Genomic DNA, 20,859 nt, shown 5'->3' with positions numbered 1-20,859 from the left:
TCCAGGCCATCATATGAAAACAGAGATGTTGGAGGATGATAGCTTTATGAAATTCAGCTTTTTTACACTATACAAAGTTTTTTTTGGGGGCAGAGAAACATTCTCTTCAGTGAGCTGCATTCTGTTTGTGAGATCGTTGATTTTGAAATTGTAAATTTATGGAACCACTTAAGAAAACAAACATGCAATTCTGTAGCACAAGCAATCAATTTAGAGACTGCATAAATGAAAGTTTTGCTAGAAAGTTAGATGAATGCAATTTAAACATTCATTTTCTCAAAGAAAGATGATCAGGCTTGTATTTCATGGGAACAGATGGAAGAAATTTACTTTCAGTCATTTACTGATAACAGAAGAAACCTTAAATTTAAAGAGCCAATCAAAGTAATGGAAAACCGAGCGAGGTGGCGCAGTGGTTAGACACTGGACTCGCATTCGGGAGGACGACGGTTCAATCCCGCGTCCGGCCATCCTGATTTAGGTTTTCCGTGATTTCCCTAAATCACTCCAGGCAAATGCCGGGATGGTTCCTCTGAAAGGGCACGGCCGACTTCCTTCCCCATCCTTCCCTAATCCGATGAGACCGATGACCACGCTGTCTGGTCTCCTTCCCCAAAACAACCAACCAAAGTAATGGAATGAATTTTATGAATTAAAGTTCATATTTGAATTTACCGAAATATGACTAGTCAAAAATATTTAAACTCCTACAGCAATAAATTTTCATGCTACTTTGAAGTAGGTTTTGGAATTCCTCACATACAAACTCCCTGAACTGGTATTGTGAGGCTGTAGATTAGATAATATGGTACATTAATTTGTAGTAAATAACTGCTATATGCATAATTAACGTGTTGTAACCATAAAAGTCCCATTCCTTAAAGATAATGTAACTGGATTCATGAAAATCTACTCACCAAGTGGCAGCAGGAGAACACACCAATGGCTCCTTCTTCTGGCAGAAGAGTGGAAGAGGAAGGAAGAGGGGTGAAGGAAAATGACTGAAGACAAAGGAAGAGGGGTGAAGGAAAATGACTGAAGAGGAAGGAAGAGGGGTGAAGGAAAATGACTGAAGAGGTTGAGGAATAGGGGTACAGTTCGGAAAAGTCAAAGAATCCTGGGTCAGGGGAGACTCACCGTATGGAATGAGAAGGAAAGGGCAGTGCTTCCACAAATTAGCTTGATACAAAGAGTGTGTTTCCAAGGGAATCTTGGGAGCACTGTGCACACAACAGTTATAAATGGTGCACAGTTAGATTTTTCCCTACTTTAGAGTCACATGCCAATTAACAATGTTTTTTACGTCATTGGATTGAATTTTATTTGATCATGTAGGATTACGTGGTGTACAGTGAATGTGCATGTAATATAGGACACACAAAAAACAGAAAACATTCACCATCACATACTTACTAACCATTTTTCTTACATTCTAACATCATTGCTTATAAGTAACACTATATACAGATTTAAATTAATGATATCAATATAATGGAAGGAAACATTCCACGTGGGAAAAATTATATATAAAAACAAAGATGAGGTGACTTACCGAACAAAAGCGCTGGCAGGTCGATAGACACACAAACAAACACAAACATACACACAAAATTCAAGCTTTCGCAACAAACTGTTGCCTCATCAGGAAAGAGGGAAGGAGAGGGGAAGACGAAAGGAAGTGGGTTTTAAGGGAGAGGGTAAGGAGTCATTCCAATCCCGGGAGCACATATCCATCCACACACACAGACACAAGCAGACATATTTAAATATGTCTGCTTGTGTCTGTATGTGTGGATGGATATGTGCGTGTGTGCGAGTGTATGCCTGTCCTTTTTTCCCCCAAAGGTAAGTCTTTCCGCTCCCGGGATTGGAATGACTCCTTATCCTCTCCCTTAAAACCCACTTCCTTTCGTCTTCCCCTCTCCTTCCCTCTTTCCTGATGAGGCAACAGTTTGTTGCGAAAGCTTGAATTTTGTGTGTATGTTTGTGTTTGTTTGTGTGTCTATCGACCTGCCAGCGCTTTTGTTCGGTAAGTCACCTCATCTTTGTTTTTATAGATATACAGATTTAATGTGATAAGTACTCTTAAACACTGTAAAGTACCTTCTCCATCAGATAGTCAGTGAGGTTTTGTGAAAACTTAGTGTCATGTACATCGCCACACATTTTTTAGGGAATTTGATTCCCGATACTGGAGTCCTTTTTCAAGCATTGATGGTCAGTGGGGTATGCTTCGTATATTATTCTTTCTCCTTGTATTGTGAGTATTTACACCAGTATTTGTAATCCACGCTGCACTATCTTTTGTGACGGTATTATAGTTTTATATATCTACAAAAATATAAAAGTTAAAGATGTCTAGTCTTTTGAAGCATGTTCCCGAAGTATTTCTTCTTTCTTCTTAATATGATCCTGATTACACCACCCCCCCCCCCCCCCCCCCATTTTTTTGAAATGTGAACATGAGTCAATGGTATACTGTGCACAGAAGCTGTTTCTCTGCATACTGTGATAGCTGCCCCATGTTATGAATGTGATGAAACAGTTTCTTACATACAGAACCAATATGTTGCTTCCATTTCGGCTTGTTATCCACATTAATCCCTAAGAATCTAGTGGATTTTACTTCTTCCAGTCTCGTTTCATCCATCTCTAAAGCCATGTGCACACCCTTCTCTTTTTTCTGAACTCTGCATACATAGTCTTTTTTGGGTTTACAACAAGTCCATTTTTCCAGGAACCACAGAGCTGTGGTGTTTGCAGATATGTATGGTCTTCTCTAAAGCTCTACCGTATTTTGGTCATTGTTCAATATTGTCATGTCATCTGCATAAAATATTTTCTTCTCCTTATTTCATTAAGCAGATTAAACAACAGTGGCCCCATTACTGATCCCTGCCACACTCCATATTCTATGGCTCTGGTTTCGGACTGATATGCACTCCCTGTTGATACATATTGTTTCCTATTGCATAAGTATGATTCTATCCACTGGCCTGCTTACCTTTGAATATGATAAGTTTTCCAATTTTCTTATCAGTATATCACAATAGTGTCGAATGCTTTGGAGAGAGACAAACATTGCAGATGCAACTAGTTCATCTAAAGACTGTATAATACATTCTGTCAGACTGGCAATTGCTGATTCTGTAGCTTTACTCTTTCTGAAACCGTGCTGTGATGGTGTAAGAATGTTATATTTTTCTAGATAATCAACTAATCTATTATGCATAAGGCAGTTTCAAGATTTTTAGGAACCTGACATAAGTGACACTGGCCTGTAGTTGTGGGGGGGGGGGGGGGGGGGGGGGGGGGGAGGTCATCCTTCTCCACTTTCTTGTACACTGGTACCACTCTGCTTAACTTCAGTTTTTCTGGAAAAATTCCATCTCTGAAAGCTGTTTGCTATCCAGCAATGGTGAGATAATTTTCTTGGCAACTGATTCAATCACATGCATGATAAATATGTTCTTTTAAATGAAACAACAGTTTGTAGTCTCCTTATGTCAGTAACTATAAATTATACAGAAGTGCAATAGAGTTGTGGGAAAAAATACAGGCAAAAATTAGTTCCCGTATTGCAAAATTTTTATCTCCAAGCACCAGATACCATAAAATGATCGTGATCTGAACAATGTAATTCTGTAAATTTAGAATGTACACATCTTCGGACATTTTACATGTTATCGGTGTAATTATTTATGTAGATAGCTAAGAGGCATGAAGCACACAATTTTTTTTAAATTATATCTGTAAGACAGTTACACACGCGAAAATTATATATGCAGGAACCTTTTAACCAGCGATTACAACTTAGTTTGATGGTAGTCAGATTTTATGTCACTTAAATCTGACTGCTCATACTCTTTTATGGAATAACGTGCTTTGTTTTTAAACCACTCTTTTGTTTAAATGTACTATAGCGAACTGAATGGGCAGCATTTGGGAGTTTGTTGAAAAGTTGGCGCCTAGGTATTTGTGGCTATTATGAACCTTAGCTAGCCTACTGTAAGGTATATCGCTTGACTGTCCAGTTCTTGTGTTCATGTATGTAAACTGTGGTATCGTTGCATAAAAATTTTAGATTACAAAACAACTGATAAAACTTACCCATAAGAACTCAAAATTTCTGAAGTTTTTAAGAGGTGTCCGATGGTTCTGTAGCTGGATGTTAAGTTTTTTAATGTACCTATGTGAATGATGTGTTCTGCTTTACCATGTTCAGCTGTTCTTTATGGTGATGTCACAGTATTCATCATAACTGAAAATGGCTAACAAGAGGCTAAAGAAAAAGCTAAAACATGACAGTATCAAGTATTTGATTTAAGGAAAAAATATTGGTGTTTAGCATCCCATTTATGAGGTCATTAGAAATAGAGGACAAGATTGAACCGAAGAAGGAAATTGACTTTGTCCTTTTTCAAAGGGACTACCCTAGTAGCTGCCTCATAATAATCAAGGACACCACAGAAAATATAAATCTAGATGGCCATATGGGGGAATTGTATCCATTTTCTCCTAACAAAGCCAGTGTCTTGACCACTGCCCCACCTCACATCTTGTACCTGGTTTAAGACAGTTTTATTACATCCAGTATATATCTTCCCACTAGCACAAAAATAACTGTGCTGAATAAAAAAAGAAGTTATGTGGAGGAGGAATGTGTTAAATGAGTACCCTGTGTTTTCAAAAACAATATTCCCTGCAAGAGGCACAAACCTCATTCCCCCTCCTCCTCTACTTGTTGCTGCTTATAAAAGGAAAGCTACAAATAGAAATTTCTATTCATTCATCAATACTACAACATAAACATAAAAATATCATCAAGCACCCCTTACAAGACAAAAATACGGATAATTATAAAAAAACTAGGAAGACTCCTATAGATGTTATAAGAAATTTTCTACAGAAATTAACATTTTGACTCTTACTGTTTACATAATTTATTGCACTGCAATCATTATCAATTGTTTGTTAAGCTTGTATTGTCATGACTAGTGTGTATTTTGTTTTGGTCAATTCACAAGGACATTGACAAGACATGCAAGTACAATGCTTGAAGTTTAATGTGTAAATTAGCTAATATTTTATGAGAAGAATATAGGACTTATAATGCATTACCTTTAATTCTGCACATTTGATTTAATTTTATCTTTTAACCAGGCATATAGGTTCTACCAAAATTTCATTCCTTCCAACATATTTTCATTCTCTACTTGATTCCATTTACAGCTTCTTGTTGTTTCGTAATTTGAGTCTTAACATTTAAATATATACTTTTGATCTCTGCTGTTATTGTAGGAACATACCACTTCCTGTGAGTAATATAAATTCCCTGATTGCAAAATAAATCTCATCACGAGAAAGCATTGTGAAAATACTTTTATGGAAGATACCTCTTTGCTAAGACTGGGAGTTCAAAATGAAATTCACTATGAGCAGGAAATATATAATAAAGTGAAAGTGCCTTGAATTATTAAAAAAAAAATCTTTATTATTTAATACAGAGCTTCAAAATGTATCTGGGTATATATATATTTATATAATCATGGGAACACATATCACCATTATACTCATTAAGCATTATTAAGACAAACTGTCATTGTAAATGTCTCAGTATAATGCAAATATCAAGATACATTGATTCTTTTATAAATATTACAATGTGATTCACATATCATGTACTAAGGACATCATGTGGAACTGTGTTTGTATATGAGCGAATGTAATAAGAATATTAGATACATAGACAAGTTAAAATGTAAGAGGTATTGGAGTTGCTCTGTAGCATAACCATCACACATAATTAATTTTGCATAAAGGTGCGAGGTCCAAATTCATCAACAACAAACAACTGGAAACAGCTAGTCTCAAACATATACTGTCACAATAAAATAAAGTTCAGCAATCTTGTTACTGAAGATATTCATTGTTGTGAAATAGCTGAATGTATATTTGTTAATAAGAAATAAAACCAGCTTTTCAGCTTATGGCAGCAACCTGCAGAAGAGGATGTGATGCTATCTCATGTGGAGCATGACTCATACTTTCCGCAGTGTGAACACTTGGCACAATTAGTGCAACATACCATGAAGCTCTCCAATTAAGGGATGCTTCAGGTATTTCCTGTTCTGAAGTCTTTCTCATTAGACAGATAAGTGTGACCAATTACAGGCTAAAATAAAACTAAAAACAATAAATCCGTGGTCAAAATAACTGTCTTCAATGTCTATATGAAAAATCTATGTGCACTGAAGATTAAGATTTCTGAATAACATGTCATTTACATGATTATGTAGCCATTTCTGCATCACTCAGACCACATATAAATATATTTTTTCTTCAAAATAGAGAGAGCAGTCGAAGAAAGAGAGCAAACATGAAATGTCAACGGAGATGTACCTAATCAACAGGACATGAAAAAATATATAATCTATTGCTTTGTTCATATTTTTCCAGCACCAGTACTGTACAAATCACATACAGATAAATATTACTGTCTCATACAAAAGTAAAACTGCTATAATAAGCCTCTTAAAATAAATAATACAAAGTGTAAAAAAAATTACATGACATGTTGTTCGATGAATCCATCTAACTGAAAATCTGTATCAGTTTCTACCTTAGTATTATTCTTCTTCTTTATCTATTGTCCGAAAGCAAATGAAAGCAATTTATGACAAACTGCCAGTTTAAAAGATGCAGCATCAATACCTCTGATTAGTCAAATTTGCTCACTGCTCTCAGATATGAAATTTGGTGACAGATTTAGGCCTTTTAAGACGAACTTTGGCAGTGCTGCAGCTTTAACATGTTCACTGCAAAACATGAGACACTTATGATGCCAATCATTTAAGAAAACGAAATAGATCAACGGCATTAATCAGTTTAATAACCACACATGACCAAGAGAATTGCTAACCTTATTCTTCCTCATTTTGCTGGTCACCTGCTTCCTCAGTCTTTTCTTCTCGCCTTTCATCTGCTGCACTTCCAGCTGCCTCCTTATCTTCATTTTTCTCTGACGAGTTCTGAATTTTAAAAAGTTACTTAAAACTGATGGTAAAATTATCGTAATTTATATATTAGATAATAAGGTAAGGACTGTAACATCGATATTTGTAAATGAACTGTATTTTATAAGTTAATTTTCTTACCTCTCGGCTGGTTGTATTCCCGTTCAGTTCACCATTTTCAACAACGTTTTCGTCTGCTGAAGTCTCTGACTTTTCTAAATTTATTTCCGCTTTGGAAACTGCTGGTGTCATCTTCAGAAACTTCTCCAATTCATCGATTTCATTTGCCATGTCAAAGTCTTCGTAATCCTGTAATTTAAAGAAAAAAAAGTAAGCAAATGGCCAGATATGTTTGTAAAACACTGGATTCAATTTCCGAGAAAACTTACACCACAATACTCTTCTTCGTTGAATAATTGAGGCGGCAGTGGGTATTTAGACGATCTTGCCTTGCCGTTTTGCTGCATAAATTCTTTTTCATTTTCATTTCCCGGTTCTGTTATATCCACAGTTACATATTCTATACTTTTGCTGTCCAGTATCATTTGAACCCTCTGTTGGCGTTTTTTCACCTGTCAAAACAAAACTCGTTTCAACCTACATGAAATGTAACGTGCAGATAATCATCACGAACGAATATGCTTCGACCGTAAATCTGAAAGTGTTTAACCATACTGGTAAGATTCACTCCTGTCATTCTTAAAGTTTGTCGTCATTTTCGCTACGGTGCATGGGCACACCTCTTTTTGCTATGAGAACAGTCACAGCGAAATGGGTACGCACCTCCTTATTACCAGAAATTCCTGATATGTAGACTTTCACCACCATCGTCAATATGACAGACTGCACTGGGAAATCTTCCAATCCAAAAATTAGTCACTAAAAATTTCTGTATCCACCAACACACAGCAGTTCACTGTAGCTGGAATCTTCATTTACTGCTTTAGTGCTTTCCCTGGTTTTTTCAAAGCGCATTAGCTAGCAAGACATTCCAGTAGTGTGGTTAAGGGGATACATGTCATGTTTAAAAATGCTTAAGCCCTCCTATTAGGAACAAAATAGTGTCATAATACGTGTTTATATTTTCCTTAACATACATTGCAAATATAATCCAATCTTTATACATGACAGTCAAACGTATTAGACACGAAAGAAGTTTTAACTTTCTGGCATTTGGTCATCTCTGAACGAAAGATATTTTTAGCAGCGAGCTTGCGAAGAGTGTTGCGTGTTCATTGGCATGAGGTGTTGGTAAACTGTTTACTGTAATTTGTTTGGTAACTATACGCATGGCATCAGTAGACAAAGTCAGAATCATAGTAGTAGGTGACTCTGGTGTGTTTTTTTTGTATTGACTTGTCTACTGAACACCCAAAGTGAATTAAACTTCATTAATTGGCTCGTTTTTTGTTGCAGGAGTAGGAAAATCTTCATTGGTGCACCTAATTTGCCATAACCAACCAATCTCTAACCCATCATGGACTGTCGGATGTTCCGTGGAAGTTAAGCTGCATGAATATAAGGAAGGAACACAACACCAGAAGACGTACTTCATTGAATTTTGGGACATTGGAGGAAGCAGCAGTCACAGAAATACTCGATCAGTCTTTTATAGCCCGACGCACGGTAAGTATTTTACAGTCTTCAGTACACCCGATATCTCTACTAGACTTACGTAGATCCAGTATGCAGCACAATCTAAGTTCCCCCCCCCCCCCCCCCCCCCCCAGTAACCAGAAAAACAGTTCAACAATGTCTCCCTACTTTGAAGCAGGATCTGTCTAGAGGGATGATCCTATCTCATGCTACAACTGGCCAAAGTTAAGATCCGTAACAGTTCTTTGTGGGAGTAAATTACCTAAGAGTAAAATGGATTAGTTTCACTTCACCCTGATACGTTATGCCCTCTCCTCCATTTTGCAGCAGATGATTTGACACCCTCCCAATTGTGGCACAAGGACTGCACTGTGTTCGCTGAGCAGAAGAAAATTAGGAACAGAAGGTTATGAGAGAAATATATGCAGAAGCAAGGAATGCATTGATAGCATTTCAGCCCCAAGTATTTGCGACATACTCTACCCTCAAGAAACTTTCACGAAATACAGACTGTTATACAGAGGCAATATGACACTGCCACAAATGCTAGTACCTGTAATTGCCAGTGAATATTTTGGAGACCACAACCAATGAAACAAGAGGCAACAACAAACAAAAAAGCATCAGATAACTGGGCCAAAAGTGGGTGGCTGTGTCTGCTAATGACATGCACCACCACGTTCCAAGTAGTTACTAGTATAATTAGGCCTATATTACACTGATAAGTGTGCTAGAGATAGTGGTTGTGTGTGGTGTGGTGAGAGGTGTGCCTGCTTGTGTGAATGTGTGCGTGTTCTCTTTTCTTTCCTGAAAAAGGCTTTGGCTGAAAGCTCAGTGTGTAACAGTCTTTTTGTTGTGCTTGTCTGCAGCTCAGTGTGTCATCTTTACAGTGATTAGCAACTTATCCGTTTCATAATTGTTGATATTCAACCTGGACTTTGCAATGCTTGAACATCGTGTGCACTGTTTTACTACCCATACTTTTTCTAGGCTGGCAATTCCTATGGATGTGCCTTGTTTTTTCTTAAGTCAAGTTCAATTTCACAACAGCTTCTTGGGTATCTCACTATCCAAACTGGTAGTTATCTAACTGATGTCTTCAATTATGTTTGGCAAAACACCACAGAGCGAAATAATGTAAATTTGAGTAAAAATAACTTAGTGCTCCTTTCTCTATTGCAACCAAGAGTTACACCGTAGCCGGCCGCGGTGGTCTAGCGGTTCTAGGCGCTCAGTCTGGAACCGTGCGACTGCTACGGTCGCAGGTTCGAATCCTGCCTCGGGCATGGATGTGTGTGATGTCCTTAGGTTAGTTAGGTTTAAGTAGTTCTAAGTTCTAGGGGACTGATGACCACAGATGTTAAAGTCCCATAGCGCTCAGAACCATTTGAATCATTAGTTACACCGTAACTGTAACAGAAAAACAAAGATATAATTTTATAATGTCATGGAACAAGGCCGCACACAGAATGAACATAAATATCTGGCGCACTCACACCATGAAAACTGGTAATGAAGCCACTAAAAAGCTCAATACAACAAGCTGACTGCTGTCAAAACTCCCACTCTTGTTTTATTGAGTTTGTTTTGAGATCATCAGCAGAGCTCTTTTGTTTGATATGAATTTGATGCTAATTAAATGTTTTGTGAATAAGTCTGCCGGGCATAGTCCATATTAATTCAGGCAAGCTAGGAAAAATTCTTAGCTTCATAGTCTCAGATGTTACTGAATTTAGCGTATGTTAAAATGAAGGACGAAGTAAGGAACAGACATTTTTTTGTTTTCTCCAAATTCTGTTCCGAGATAAAGCCCTCCAAAGATGACACTGCGCATACCATTTTAAAGATGCGAATTTTGAAAAAAAAATATAAAAAAGGCTGTATCTCTGGAACAGTTCTGGATACTTTGTTGGTTTTTTTATTTTTATTTGTAAGATAATTGCTTTATGATTACAAAGGGGTCGACAGAAGTGTCCGATCCCACGCATCGGCTTTGACCCGTGACGTAAGGGTGTTGTGTGTGACGTCATATGGCGCGGAGTTTGGTTTGTGAGTGTGGCGTGTTTGTAGATGTCATCGTGTTGTGGTTTGTTGTGCTCTCTGGTGGTATGTTCAGGGTTTTCGTTTGTGTGGTGAAATGGGCTTAGTTTGTTTTTGCTCATTATCCAGAATTGTTCGAGTGTCGGCTGTGTTTGTAGTGGAATTCGTTTCAGTGAGTTAACGATTTTGTGTGAAGGTTAATTTAGTGTTGTTCACTGTACATCGTGTGGTAATTTTAGTAAAATTAATTGGTTGTTGTTTTTATTCAGGAATGGATACGACGGATAAAATTAACAGTGCGCCAGTCAAGGGAAGTGTTCGATCCCAATGTGTGGCTGTGTATGTTGATATTGGTTATCAGGAGATGTTTTTGAGCTATATAGGCCAAGGGAATGTTTGATCTTAATTTATGGGATCGGGAGCTGCTGTTGAGCTATATAGGTCAAGGGAAGTGTCCGATTCCAGACGATATTGTGTTTAGTGGTATTTGGGGAGTTTTGTGATGTCGGTTTTTTTCATTGTTGTGTGTGGTTTTGTATGGGGGTGGGTGTCTAAATTTGTTTATATTTAGTTTGCCACCACCCAAAAACACCCCATTTCCGCTTGTCCCGTTAGTGTCATTAGGCTTTTTGTGGAAAGTGTGTGTGTTTGTTTTTCGATGTATTTTTGTCCTCATAATGTGTATGTACCGACTTCATATGCGCCATATTGGAATCGTGGTTTATGGTCGTTTCTGCCATATTTGTGACGTCATGGGTCAAAGCAGATGGGCGGGATCGGACGCTTCCATATTTCCTTACAAAGAAATCCTCTTATTGGACTTACCTGTCAAAGTTCTTTTACTATAACATTCTGAACTTTTTTTATAATTTATTGAAAATTTTTTTTTTCGGAAAAGCCAATACTTAAAATTTGGATTTTTTTCTGTTGATTAGTACCATATAGTGCTACATTCCATGAAAAGGAGAGCTTCCACCTTTAGGTTAACAGGTTTGACAAACAACTGAAATTTTTGCCACATATAAAACCTGTTTTATTACCACATTATTACATAACAGGCTCATAAAGACAAAACCTAGCCTTATTTAACATAATTGTAGTTTTGAAAAATGAGTAAGAGACTCATTTTTCGAGCATTTTAAATGGTTCCAAAATGTATGTGAAAGGTCCAAAGACTTAAAGGTTTCAATTTATACAATTTCTGTGCACTCTGTTTTGTACTTAAATTAGCCAGTCAATGAACTAAAAATGTGTTCCACTGCTTCAGTGTCTTCATTTGATATAGAGTGATGACTTCCTGTTGAACCAATAGGAACTGGAGCACTTACAATCTTCAAAATATTGTGAACAGGAAGTGAGCACTGATGGCGTTGTTGCTGTCCTTCAGCTGGAAACCTATATCAAGTTCACTACAGTGTCATTTAACTCATAACTGGTATCTATAATCTCTGCAATCCACCAGTCACTGTCATACATACACGCCACAAACATCCCCCTTCTCAGGTTGTGCATCTGAATATTAGCCTGCAGTTGGCTGAACAAATGAAATTTCTTCTTTCTTGCTCTTTAAATTGCATGCAATATGTGTTTGCCCAGCACTTTGAGTCCAGAAATGTGTCTTCTGAATTCCTTTCACAGGAGTAGTTTGTTTGGACCACTCCTCTTCTTTTAGCTCATGAATTCTTTGATTTCCTCTTTGGACAAAAGAATGAGGACTGTGCCTGTGTAAGATTTCATGACTCTCATAAAACCCTCAGAATTCTGAATCATAGCTGTATTTGGTCTGGGAAGATTGTGTTTTGTAGCATGGTGCTTCAGCAGGCCTCCTACATCATCACAAGGCCACTTCCCTTGACCAGTAGCACTGTAGCCTATAACCAGTTAGTTGGCACAAGAGACTTGCTCAATTCAAACAACGGGTAACGATTTTTAAAATTACTACGAGCACCATAAGAAATAATGATGATCTTCTCTGCCCCTGTTTGCAGTTGGCAGTTGAAGAATTTTGTCCATTTGCTAACAAAGCATGTGCTGAGTCATCTCCTGTGTCATCACAGACTTTGGTCTTGTTTTGAAAATATGTCACTCCTGTGGGAGAATTACAGACCAGTTCTCAGCAAAATCATGGTGAAGCACTAAACATAGTTCTTCAGCCCATACACACCCTTGCTTTTCTGCAATGTGTTGTTGTTCCAGTTTCTTCAGGTGCTGGCGTGTTACTGCTTTCACTGACCATTTACCTAGTTCATCAATGAAACTGCGATAGGCATCAGTTTTCTTAATTAGATTATTTTCCTCCCATGTCACATATGTAATTTTTGCAGAGTTATCTGCTGCATTTTCCAGGTCAAGTGCCTGTGAAGACAGTCCTCCCATTCCAGGGCAGCCGCCACATTCTTGAAAGAAACAAGTCTCTTGCTTTACGTCACAGACTACTAATGAGTTCACACGCCCAACCAAGGTGTCAATGTGTCACATGCTCCTGTCAGTCATTCAGAGTTACCACACACAGTTCAAAATTCGGCCAGTACATACATAAACAGGCATCTCTAGCTGGGTGTGGAACTACCCACTTAGGTTGTAGTCCATAAAATTTTGATCTTCCAATATGTGAAGGTTGATAGTTGCAAAAGTTTCTTTAATACTGTGAGTCATGTACCTCTGCACTTTCAAAACTTTCTTACCTTCAGCTGTTACAGTTATAGTGCCTTTTTTGTTGGCACTCTGGCAAGAGCAATCCCATTTATCTTTCAGATAAAACGATTGCACTATTTGAACTTGAGCTGCTTCTACAGGATGACAATAATAGGGATCTGGTCTTCCAAAGATTTCTTTTACAGACCTCACATTTCTTGATTTGTCTTCCATGCACTCTGACACTGATGGAAAGTGGTTCAAAATTGTTTTCCTTGAAAATGTCTCTGGAATAATAGTTAAAACTTGCATCCTTTCACTGTAGGATGCACAATATTCAGCAACTGAATTGATATTGGTGAAAAATTCTGGCAAGAGGTGCAAGAGTGCTTTGGTTCGTTTTCTTCTGAAGATGAAAGTTCTACTGTGAAGAGTGCGGTCAATTTTGCTGTAATGTATTCATCCATAGCTTTAGTAATTTCTCTGCTCTTTCTTGATGCATAGAGCTTATGGCTCGACTTCACTGACCACGGTTCCTTAACAGGAGTAACACCTACCTCTATAGTTAACTGATTCATTGTATTTAATTCTTCCTCTATTGATGCAAAATATGCAGCATCTGCACCATGGGAGGCTTCACCTTGTTCAGATACTATCATTGTTGTTGTTCTGTCAAAACATTTAGAATACAAAAAGTCATCACTGGAACAACTTCACTTTGAAACAGAGTCTTCAAATGAGAACACTTATTCCCAGCCTGAACAAAGTCTTATATATCACTCATTTATGCATATGCAAATTGGCAGCACACTTCACTCTCCCGTGACCCCAGTCAGAAGACATTTCAAACAGTCCTTTTTTTTCAAAAAAAACACTACAACTGTGTCAACTGGCAAATTCCTCACGAAAACACAGAACTCACTGGATGGCTCAGATTTCGTAGAAGCCTCTTCATGAAACAAATTATTACTGAAAAACTACAATACAGAAACCCGCAGGGAACAATCATGACAAAGAAACTGACAAGAAACCACAACAAAGTATAAGAAATATCTGCAAGAATGAAACTGTAAAGAAATAACTGTGACAAGGAAAGTGATAAGAAATAACTGCAACAAAGACAATAGAAACAAACATTGTAACAAAGAAATTAGTAAGAAACAACTTCAACAAAGACATATATTACCCTTGAAAGTTAAATAAAATAATTTTTTAAAAATAAAACCTGTCCAACTTAAAAGTGGAAGCTCTCCTTTACAGAGAATATAGTACTACATGGTACTAATCAACAGAAAAAAATCTTAACTTTTCTGGATTGGCAGTTTTGAAAAAAAAAAAAAAAAAAAAAAATCTGTAAATTATAAAAAAATTCAAAAAGCGACAGTAAAAGAACTATGACAGATATGTCCAAATGGAAGATACCATTGTAATCATAAAGCAAGTATCTTTCAAATAAAGAAGTCTAACAAAATATCTGGTACTGTTACAGAGATACAGCATTTTAAAATTTTTTCCAAAATTCACATCTTCAAAATAATGTTTGCATTGTCATCTTTGGAGGCCTGTGTCTTGGGGCAGGAATTTTTTTTGGAGAACCATGACTATGAAGGTAACCCCCCCCCCTCCCCCTGCCTGAAGTGACATGGATCATGCTGCTAACTGTTTATCAGAATAAACATAATAAACTTCAATCTCATTATTTTCAATATGTTCACGTATGTAATGATATTTAATGTCAATGTGCTTGGTATGTTTGTGATGATGTGTGTTTTTAATCAGGCGAATAGCACTTTGAGTGTCAACATGGAGTGTTGTTGGTTTGTCTAACTGAAAACTAAGTTCACTGAGAAAACCATGCAACCAAACAATTTCAGTAACAGCATCTGAAGCTGCTATGTATTTGACCTCCATTGTTGATCTGCTTACATATTTTTGTTGACGTGAACACCATGTCACAGGCTCATCTGCTAACAAGCTCACATAGCCTGTTGTTGACTGACGAGTACCTTATGGTCAAGTCCCTGCTCCTCTGTGGATACTTCATAATCCTTTTAACAGCATGCCAATGATCAAGACCCGGATTATGTAAAAACCTACTCATCATATTCACGGCGAACATGATGTCTGGCCATGAGACAGTTACTGCAAACATTAAGCTGCCAACTGCCTGCCGATAAGATTTGCTTTCCATGTCCTTTATCCCATGCTGGTTTGCAGGAGACTGCCCACTGTACAACATGGTTCTAACATCAAAAGTAGTGGAGTTTGGTTTTGAATCATTCATGTTGAAGTTCTAAAGTAAACAATTTATGTATCTGTGCTGGGCTAGGTAGATTTCTTTTGTAGAAGGGCTTTGTACAATTTCCAATCCGCAGAAGTATTTTCCATTCCCACAGTAATTTCAAAATTGATCCCAGTGCTGTCAAAACGTTTTCCAGCATTTTTGGAGACTTATAAGTAAGCAACCCATCATCCACATTAAAGTGCCAGGTAAACATCAGTGTTATTTGTTAAAGCATGGAAAACACATACCTTTTGCACATAATCTAGCTTTAAAGTGGTCAATTTTTCTCTCAGAATTCTGCTTCACACGATAGTCCCACTTACATCCAACTGCCTTGCGATTGTGTGGTAATGATACTAGATCCCAAGTTTTGTTCCTCTTCAAGGATGTCATTTCCTCTTCTATTGCTTGTTTCCACTTTGATGACTCTTGATGTCATTGCTTCCTCAAAAGTTTGAGGTTCAAAGATAAGGGCAGAACAAGCTACATCTTGGTCCCGAAAACGAGTAGGTGCTCGCATATTAGGCCAGTCTCTCAGATTCATCCTTTGATTTTCTTTCATTTGTTCACCAGTGTCATCCTCTTCAAATTCCTCTTGAAAATCTTTTTGATTTTCTTTCATGCATTCCCCCGTATCGTGCTCTTCAGATTCCTCTTGAACATCTTCTGCAGATTTTTGCTCTATGTTTACGCTATGGGTTTGTTCTTCATTGAAAGAAAAGTGTAGGAGATTGTAATTTTCTTTGACTCAGGATTGTAGAGGCGATAATTGGTACCATAGCCAACAATGATCAATTTCTTTGATTTACTATCTCATTTTGATCTAAATTTATTAGGAATGTGTGCGTATGCTGCTGATCCAAACTTCCTCATGTGTCCTAAAGAAGGAGGTTTTCCAAACCATTATTGTTTGCTTTACATGGTCGCAGATTTAAGATACATGCAGCACAATTTATTGCCTCTGCCCACAATTCGTGAGACAAGTCGGTACTTAATAACATAGTGCGTGCACACTAAGCAGTGGACCTGTTTTCTCGTTCAATTCAACCGTTCTGCTGTGGTGTATAGGAACTTGTTTTGTCATGTATTATACCATATTGCCTGAAATTATCTTCAAATTGCTTATTTATGAATTCAGTTCCATTGTCACTTCTCAGAACTTTGATTTTGTTTCCAGTTTGTCTTCAATCAGTGTCTGAAATTCCAAAAACACAGGGAAAGTTTCATGCTAACTTTTAAGAAAATACACGAACCTGTATTAAGTGCAATCATTGTTGAAAAAAACTATGTTGAAATGTGCACCTCCAACAGACAGTTTTCTCATCCATCCACTCAAATCGACATGAATAAATTCACCAGGAACTTTCGATCTTGATTCCAGATTTGAATTAAAAAATTTTCTTTTCATCTTGCCATACTGAAATGGTTCACAACGAAGATTTTCAACTTTCTTCATATTGAAACCAGGTATTAAGTTCAGATCAGCCATTTATTGAGACCACTGAAATGAATGTGCCCAAGTCTCTCATGCCATATCAGCATGGAATTCAGGGAAGCAGGGTTTGCCTGTTGTATATCTGGACATTTAAACAACATTTGATAGCACTGATTGTCCATCTTAATTCCTGCTGCAGTTAGACCTGAACTGTGAACTTCCCATTCTCTTGTCATCAAAATAACTCTCATTCCTCATTTTGTGACTGCTCCCACTGAAAATAAATTTTTCTTTAACTTAGGAATATATAATGTTTTTTCCAAAGTGCGAGGTTGCCATTTGCCCTCAACTAATGACAATACTTCAAATGAACCAATGCTTTCTGCTTTGACTTTCAAGTTGTCTGCAATTTGAACAAATGAGACATCCAACTGAACTGGCTTAAATGTGTTGAACCACTCCTTGCGTGACATCATACGTTTTGACACAGCACTGTCAGCTAACCAAATGTTTTCGCAACCTGGAGCAAAAACATATGTGTGTTACGCACTTGAAGCTTGCTGCACAAACATATCAGTTTTCGTGTTAAGTTTTGCTAAAAGTTTTCTGCACTCAGATTTAAAATGTCCATTTTTGTAACAGTAATAACAGCCAACATCTTTTTTGCTGACCGTGTTAGACACACTGCTGTTACCAGTGTTTGAACTGAACTTGCATGTTTTGTCCACATTAACTGCTGCGAAGGCTGTTGAGGTTTCATCACGTTGTAAAAGTTTTTGTTGTTCCTTCAATAACATTAAAGTCAAATTATGGAACGTTTGTTGGTCTTCAGCACACAAATGCCACGTAGTTGAAAAAATTGCAAACTTTGCTGGCAGCTCTCCCAAAATTTTAGCCATTTTGTCGACTTCTGTAACAGGTTCCCCAATATCAGCTAATGCTTGTATGAGGGACTCAACTTGACTGATGTGTTGTATGATTGTGTCTGTTGGCGACATTCTGTAGTCCAAAAATTTCTGCTTCAAGGCCGTTTTATTAACTGCAGATCACTGTTCATGAATAGTCTTTAGTCTGGCTCACATTTATGCCGCATTTGTGCATGTCTTAAAAAGATTGCAATTGGTCAAATTCCATCGCAGTAGATAGAATGAGGATCGCCTTCGCATTTAAGTTGTCCCAAGTGGTTTGACTCTCACCAGTTTCATTGGGCCTCAGTTTCGCCTCAACAATATCGAGCACTTTTTCAGCACGAAAAATATTTTGCAACTGATATTTCCACAGTTGGAAATTTTTGCTGTCAAATTTCTGGATACTGTATGCTTTCAATTTATCCATATTTGTGTAGGTTGAATGTAAGTCAAACTTGTAATACTCAGATCAAAACAAAAACGAAGGTTTTCCACAATAGACCAGCAAAATGCAACGGTTCCAGAACTAGAGCACCACAGTTCATGCGAATAAAACTCCGATCAAAAGCAATGAATTCACAGTAATGAAACAGATACCGTATGTATGCGTTTGCCTGGGCTCATAACCTGAGGTCTTTAATTATGTTTGACAGAAAATCACAGAGCGAAATATGGTAAATTGGAGTAAAAATAGCTTATTGCTCCTTTCTTTATTGCAACCAAAACATCTTGTGCACTCGCACCACGAAAACTGAAAATTAAACCACTAAAAAAAACTCAATACAACAAGCTCACTGTTGTCAACACCAACATATCCTCAATTTTCTCTTCCATTCTTCAGTATGGTATGTCCGTGTCATTACATAAGCAGCTAGGATGCACCGTGTAATAGTTCTCACACTTGCCTTTGCTATCTTATGGAGTGGCTGGATCACATTTTTCGGAATGTCTGAGGATTTGTTTTCACTGTCATAGATTGTACACATCAACCTGAATAATCAGTCAGTTGCTTCTCGCCCCAGTGATTTTAAAAATTCTGAAAAAATGACACACCCATTCTTTCTTATTTGATTGCAAGTCATCTAAAGCTTTGTCAGACTCTGACTTTAACACTGGAGCTGCTAAGATTACAAAACTGAATACCATTTGTCCTTCTATCTTGTCAGCAGACAGTGCCTTCTCCTCATATAGGTCTTCAACATACTCTTTCCACCTATCTGCTCTCTGCTCAGATTTAGCTGTGGAATTGCTGTTGTGCTCCTCATGTCAACACCATTGCTTTTAATTTCATTGATTGTTGTTGTGACTTCTCTGTATGCTGAATCTGCTCTATAGACCTCATCTTTTTCGATTTCTTCACATTTTTCAGTGACTGTTTCACATTAGCTTCTCTTAACTTCGTATTTATTTCATTCCTAAGTAATTTATGTAGCTGTATTGCTATATTTCCTGAAATTTTTGTGCCTTTAAGGACCATTGTGACTCGCTGCCAGGGTCCTTTATTGCACAATCAGTTTTGGTCCACAGACCATCATCAGGTATCGTAAAATAGGTACACAAACTTATAAGGTGATATAAGATCAGTGTTTCAAATAATATAAAATCTGAAATCTGTGATTCAACACTGTTGTCGAGCAGTAATATAAATTACTCGTCAGTAGTAAAAATGTGACAGACATTGCTTTCCTTCGTGTTATATTAAAATCAGCTGAACAACATTACGAGAGCAGTTGTTCGACATTATGCTGACTGCACAGCTGTGAGTCGTGAAGTTTCATTGATAGTTATAAGCTCTGGGGCACCACCTCCTTAATATATATATATATATATTTTTTTTTCGATCGACTGAAGTGTTTCTTTTGTTACCCAATATTTCTTTACAGTTACCTCCCTTGTGCCTATTTTTGTCTCTCCAACTTCAGTGGTTGCTATTTTTAGAGATGTCGCACTGATGGAGTCCATAGAAAAGTACTTGAAGTGACAAAGCTGTTAACACTCGGATCTCAGCGATACAACACTGACACACCCGTGTCATATTCCCCATTGCAACACAGAGTGCTGGTTGCTCCATGCAACTTTATCTGATGATACAAATTTCAAGTCATCTGATGTGTCTGGAAAAAAATTGTTTTATGCAAATGAAGCAAAGCTACATCTTCCTCTTCACTTAGTTTCTGAGTAATACTTTTGCTTTTTTGCATAAAAATTTTTAAAAAAATACAATTTTTAGACCACTTTTGTTCTCCGCTATGCAATCTTTGTTATTCGATTCTTAGACATTTATTACAGCATAAAGAACTTTGTTAAATATCTTGCTTCACAATTGCTAAATATCTATGGGAACTGGATATACGTCCTAATCTCTTTCCCCCTACCTACCCTCAGCCCCACCTTCAATTCCTCCTCCTTTTTGTCTTTGAGACTTTTTTATTGGTGTTTCAAAGGAAATCTCGATTGAAAATGAAAGCCACTTAAAATGACTTGGTCAATCGGTGGGGATCATTGATACACAAGATAAGAGAGAGATTTCTCCAGCCAGTGGATCTGTGAGGATAGTAGCTTCAATGACAGTGTGTGGCTTTAATCTGTGAATGGAAAGGTTTACAAAGTTTTGGACAATTCAGATTCCATAGAAATATTCTAATCATAAGTCAATAAGGCATAAATAAAACTTTCCTTCTTTTCCGTTAAAACCAACTGTGAGGAATAAGATGAAACAGAACATTGCTGTGTATGCAAATTTTGTTCAAAACTACACATAAGGCAAAATAATAGTGTAGCTAATATTTTAATTAAAATTGACTGTGAGAAAGGAAACAACTTCTTGAGATTTTTGGTAACAGTGTTAAACCATGACTTGTCTTTATATAGTAGTATACATTTGACAGTGTACTGGAGCGCTTTTATCATACCCTTTATAAAAGTTAGATAGTGGTCGTAGCTTTT

General features: G+C 37.3%; 2 protein-coding genes across 2 annotated transcripts in view; one reads left to right on the top strand and one right to left on the bottom strand.

Annotated features, from left to right (window-relative positions):
* Nucleotides 1-5,519: 5,519 nt before the first annotated feature.
* Nucleotides 5,520-7,955, bottom strand: LOC124544688 (SH3 domain-binding glutamic acid-rich protein homolog). The gene is made up of 5 exons (XM_047123320.1): nucleotides 7,800-7,955; nucleotides 7,406-7,588; nucleotides 7,158-7,325; nucleotides 6,923-7,031; nucleotides 5,520-6,818 (listed from the first exon to the last, which is right to left on the bottom strand). The coding sequence occupies exons 1-4, from the start codon at nucleotides 7,842-7,844 to the stop codon at nucleotides 6,924-6,926; spliced, it is 504 nt and encodes a 167-aa protein (XP_046979276.1). The 5' UTR covers nucleotides 7,845-7,955; the 3' UTR covers nucleotides 5,520-6,818; nucleotide 6,923.
* A 308-nt stretch (nucleotides 7,956-8,263) lies between these two features.
* The window catches only part of LOC124544687 (rab-like protein 3), a 50,959-nt gene continuing 38,363 nt past the window's right edge, over nucleotides 8,264-20,859 (top strand). The window contains exons 1-2 of the mRNA XM_047123319.1: nucleotides 8,264-8,351; nucleotides 8,433-8,642. Of these exons, the coding sequence (XP_046979275.1) occupies nucleotides 8,306-8,351; nucleotides 8,433-8,642 (256 nt within the window). The 5' untranslated portion in view covers nucleotides 8,264-8,305. The remainder of the gene's footprint in view (nucleotides 8,352-8,432; nucleotides 8,643-20,859) is intronic.

The sequence above is a fragment of the Schistocerca americana genome, chromosome 8 (assembly GCF_021461395.2).
Source record: "Schistocerca americana isolate TAMUIC-IGC-003095 chromosome 8, iqSchAmer2.1, whole genome shotgun sequence".
NCBI lineage: Eukaryota > Metazoa > Arthropoda > Insecta > Orthoptera > Acrididae > Schistocerca > Schistocerca americana.
Note: the sequence above shows the minus strand (reverse complement) of the source record. Positions and strands in the feature narration are given on the sequence as shown.

Coding starts and splice junctions, on each gene's coding strand:
- LOC124544688 (XM_047123320.1), bottom strand. CDS start 7,844: ATGGTGGTGAAAGTCTACATATCAGGAATTTCTGGTAATAAGGAG. Junction 7,589..7,799: donor GAATTTCTGGTAATAAGGAG/GTGCGTACCCAT, acceptor TTGTTTTGACAG/GTGAAAAAACGCCAACAGAG. Junction 7,032..7,157: donor GGAATACAACCAGCCGAGAG/GTAAGAAAATTA, acceptor TTTAAAATTCAG/AACTCGTCAGAGAAAAATGA.